Source organism: Pyrus communis, chromosome 17 (assembly GCF_041283825.1).
Source record: "Pyrus communis isolate YQ-2024b chromosome 17, ASM4128382v1, whole genome shotgun sequence".
Lineage (NCBI taxonomy): Eukaryota > Viridiplantae > Streptophyta > Magnoliopsida > Rosales > Rosaceae > Pyrus > Pyrus communis.
In genome coordinates, this window is record NC_142581.1 from 27,007,463 (window position 1) to 27,010,655 (window position 3,193).

The following is a 3,193-nucleotide window of genomic DNA, read 5'->3' on the forward strand; positions in this document are numbered from 1 at the left end:
ACACTCAAATACGGAGTAGATAGCTTCTCATGCGGGAAATATAAAAGAGAAACTCCATAAGATAAGAAATCCCATCGCCATAAGATCCCGACCACAAACCTTTTGTAATAGTTCACTATGTTTGAAAGGTCAAGTGGCGATTGCAAAACAAAATCAATCAGAAAACCATTGAAGCAAAAAATTACGAGGCCCCCATCCTTTAAAGAATTAAACTGGTTTTTGGAAAACCTTGTTGGATGAGATCCCCGATAATATACTTCACAAAAACAACATTTTCTGGTCTTGGGTTAGATGAAGATCCATTCAGAGACTTTTGGGATGAAGATATGGTACAATTAACAAGATCATGTGGCAGTTTTGATGTAGAAGGTAAGAGTGGCAGTGACTTCTGTTTTGTGGTGGACCTTTGGAAGCTTTGAAATGCAGAAGATACAAGTACAGAAATTCCTTGAGTTGTTTGCATTGCTTATATGATTCAACCACAGTTGTACACGAAACAACTTGGTAACGGTAGTTACTGATTTTATCTATTTGATGTGATTTTTACAAATAAAGATATCAATATTTTACAGATGTTTAATAATTAAGGTGGGAGCTTTTATTTATTTATTTATTTTTTTACAATCATACAACAATACTAAAATAGTACGAGCAAGGAAAATAATAGCATACAAACTAAAATGGTACTGAAGAATTGAGAATCATCTCTTTAGCTATTCTTCTTTGAATTATTCCAAAGGTCCATGTTAAAGGAGAAATCATTTCTACTTTGTCCTTCGTCAGGAAAATTGACATATGAACTTGCCGACTGTTGCATATCATATCCAAAAGCTTGTGAAGAGTTCTTCCTCTAACTCAAGACTGGGACATGCAGTTCTTTCAAAAGTATATCCTCGTCTTCTAACAAGGTCTTCCACCAATCATTTCCATTGTTTGTCGACGACGACGTTTGTGATGACGTACTTAAATCGTCTTCTGATTGAATATGGTATATAATTGGTTCTTTACTGCTCAAGTAATTTGAACTTTTTATGAAACTTCGGGGTTGAGGTCTGATCACAATGGTCTTTCTCGTTTCTTGGGATTTATTTTGCAATGTTTTCATGCGAGAATTGATCCGTAATCGAGTGTTCCAATAATTTTTCACATCATTCCCTGTTCTTCCTGGAAGTCTTCCAGCAATCAACAACCACCTGTGTACATACACGAAAAAAAAAAAAAAATCATGAATACCTCGGATGAAAAATAAGAGGAACAAAGCAAAAAAAAAAAAAAAAAAGAAGAAAACAAAATGTTAGATTGCATTAACATTTTTCTTCTTTAGAATTAAATGGAGTGAACTAATTTAATACATAACGTGATAACAGTATGGGTTGGGGAGAATTAATTTAGCAGATGACGCTTTATAGTAGTGATTTATTGCTACTAGCACTTGATATTTTCTTTCACTTGTAATTATAAGGTCTGAGGTTCAATTTTCAAAGATAGTGAGTTTCATATTTATTTATTACGAATTACTTATTGTTTGGCTTAACCCAAAAACAACTATTCCCCTTTAAGGTGTAATATTATAATATCAAAAAAAATGAAGAGTAAACTTATTATAAGTTCATTTTTTGTGAGTTATTATTGGTTTTGGTTTACTTTGTTTGGTTAGGTCCATTCACTGATTATCCACATCAATTTTTTTTATTAAACTGTGTAATGAAAGTAATAATAAAGCATGGAGAGATTTTTAATGTGCCTGAAACACATGACAACACATTATATGTTATTATACAAGTGGATAAACTTTTTTTTTTTTTTTTTTTTTTTTTTTTCACTTGTATAATGACATATGACGAATGTGCCTGTGTTCCTAGCAGACTGAAGAGTCTTTTAGAGCATAAACTCGATTAATTAAGGGTATCAACAAGTTCAATAATGAGGACGATGTGGAGTGTCCTTCAGCTAGGATAAGAATTGAAAGTGATGTTTATTTATTAATTAGTACCTGTTTCCCAAAAGCTTGTGAAGCCTAATTATAAGATCTACTGCATCCTCTGTAAAGTCTCCTCTCTTGATATTTGGCTTCAGATAGTTCAACCATCTTAGTCTGCAGCTCTTCCTGCACCTGTTTAAGCCTGAATATACATAGATGCATAGTTTATAACATTTATGTACTGAATATGCTAATGAAATGCTTTCCTAGCAATACACATATCCATCTTTCTCAGTTATATATACACATTAACATATATACCTGCTCTGTAAGGAACTTGGTGCCACTTTCCTTCTCCATGAATCTCAATGCTCTGCCTGAGAAGATCATCTTCCTCTCGAGTCCAGGCACCTTTTCTCATCACACTCAAGTTAACGTTATATCCCTCCATCTCTTATCTGCTAGCAGCTATCCTTAAGCTTGTCTCCTGCCTACTAGCCCACTTCAACGCCTCCAGAAAGCCACCGGGCTATACATAAATAGAGAGTGTTTGCGGTACCATTAACGCTATATATGGATATCTCGAACTAACTAAATAAAGGCCAGTGACGTGCATGTGTGGTATCCACAGAAGCAAAAAGTGACACATTTAAAACATTTCGACAGTTTTCTGGAGTCATATATTAGCTACCAGTCTAACTCTGAAATATGTATGTATGTATGTATGTAATGCATGTATGTATATTACTGAAAGAGCTAACATTTCTGCATGACAAGGGAAGTCAATTTCTATGGAACCGGATCCTCTCCGAGGCAAACACTCGGGATACTGCTGAGTGACAAATACAGACTGTTGGATTTCGATCAAAAGGTTACAATTATTATAACTTTAAGAGGGATCCCTCTGTTTGTAACCGTTAGATCGAAATTCAATGACCCGTGTTTCTCGCTCAGCAGGATCTCGATGGTTTGCCTTGAGAGGATCCAGTTCCATTTTCTATGGCACAAAATTCTCTAGCTATAATATAATATTCAAAAGCACATTTGTACGAGCGTGAATGTAGAATCGTGTAACTAATTACAACACACATCTTTCACCACCAGCATATTCCTGCAGCTTGAGATTTTTTGAATGCATGTTTTCGCTGCTTTTTGAAGTGTTTGTTTGCTTGTACTTGCAAATAAAACAAAAAAAAAGTGTTTGCCTTCGAATTTGTTCCTACCGTCTGCCAAGACAACGAGGCCCGGTCGCTATTTTTCTCTCTCTACCAA

The 3,193-nt window shown here is 34.9% G+C and overlaps 1 protein-coding gene across 1 annotated transcript; it reads right to left on the reverse strand.

The window, feature by feature from the left end:
- Positions 1 to 719: 719 nt before the first annotated feature.
- Positions 720 to 2,517, reverse strand: LOC148689744 (transcription factor MYB114-like). Its single transcript, XM_088689466.1, has 3 exons — positions 2,243 to 2,517; positions 1,994 to 2,123; positions 720 to 1,193 (listed from the first exon to the last, which is right to left on the reverse strand). Exons 1-3 carry the CDS (start codon positions 2,370 to 2,372, stop codon positions 851 to 853), a joined length of 603 nt encoding a protein of 200 aa, XP_088545592.1. The 5' UTR covers positions 2,373 to 2,517; the 3' UTR covers positions 720 to 850.
- Between the last annotated feature and the right edge of the window lie 676 nt (positions 2,518 to 3,193).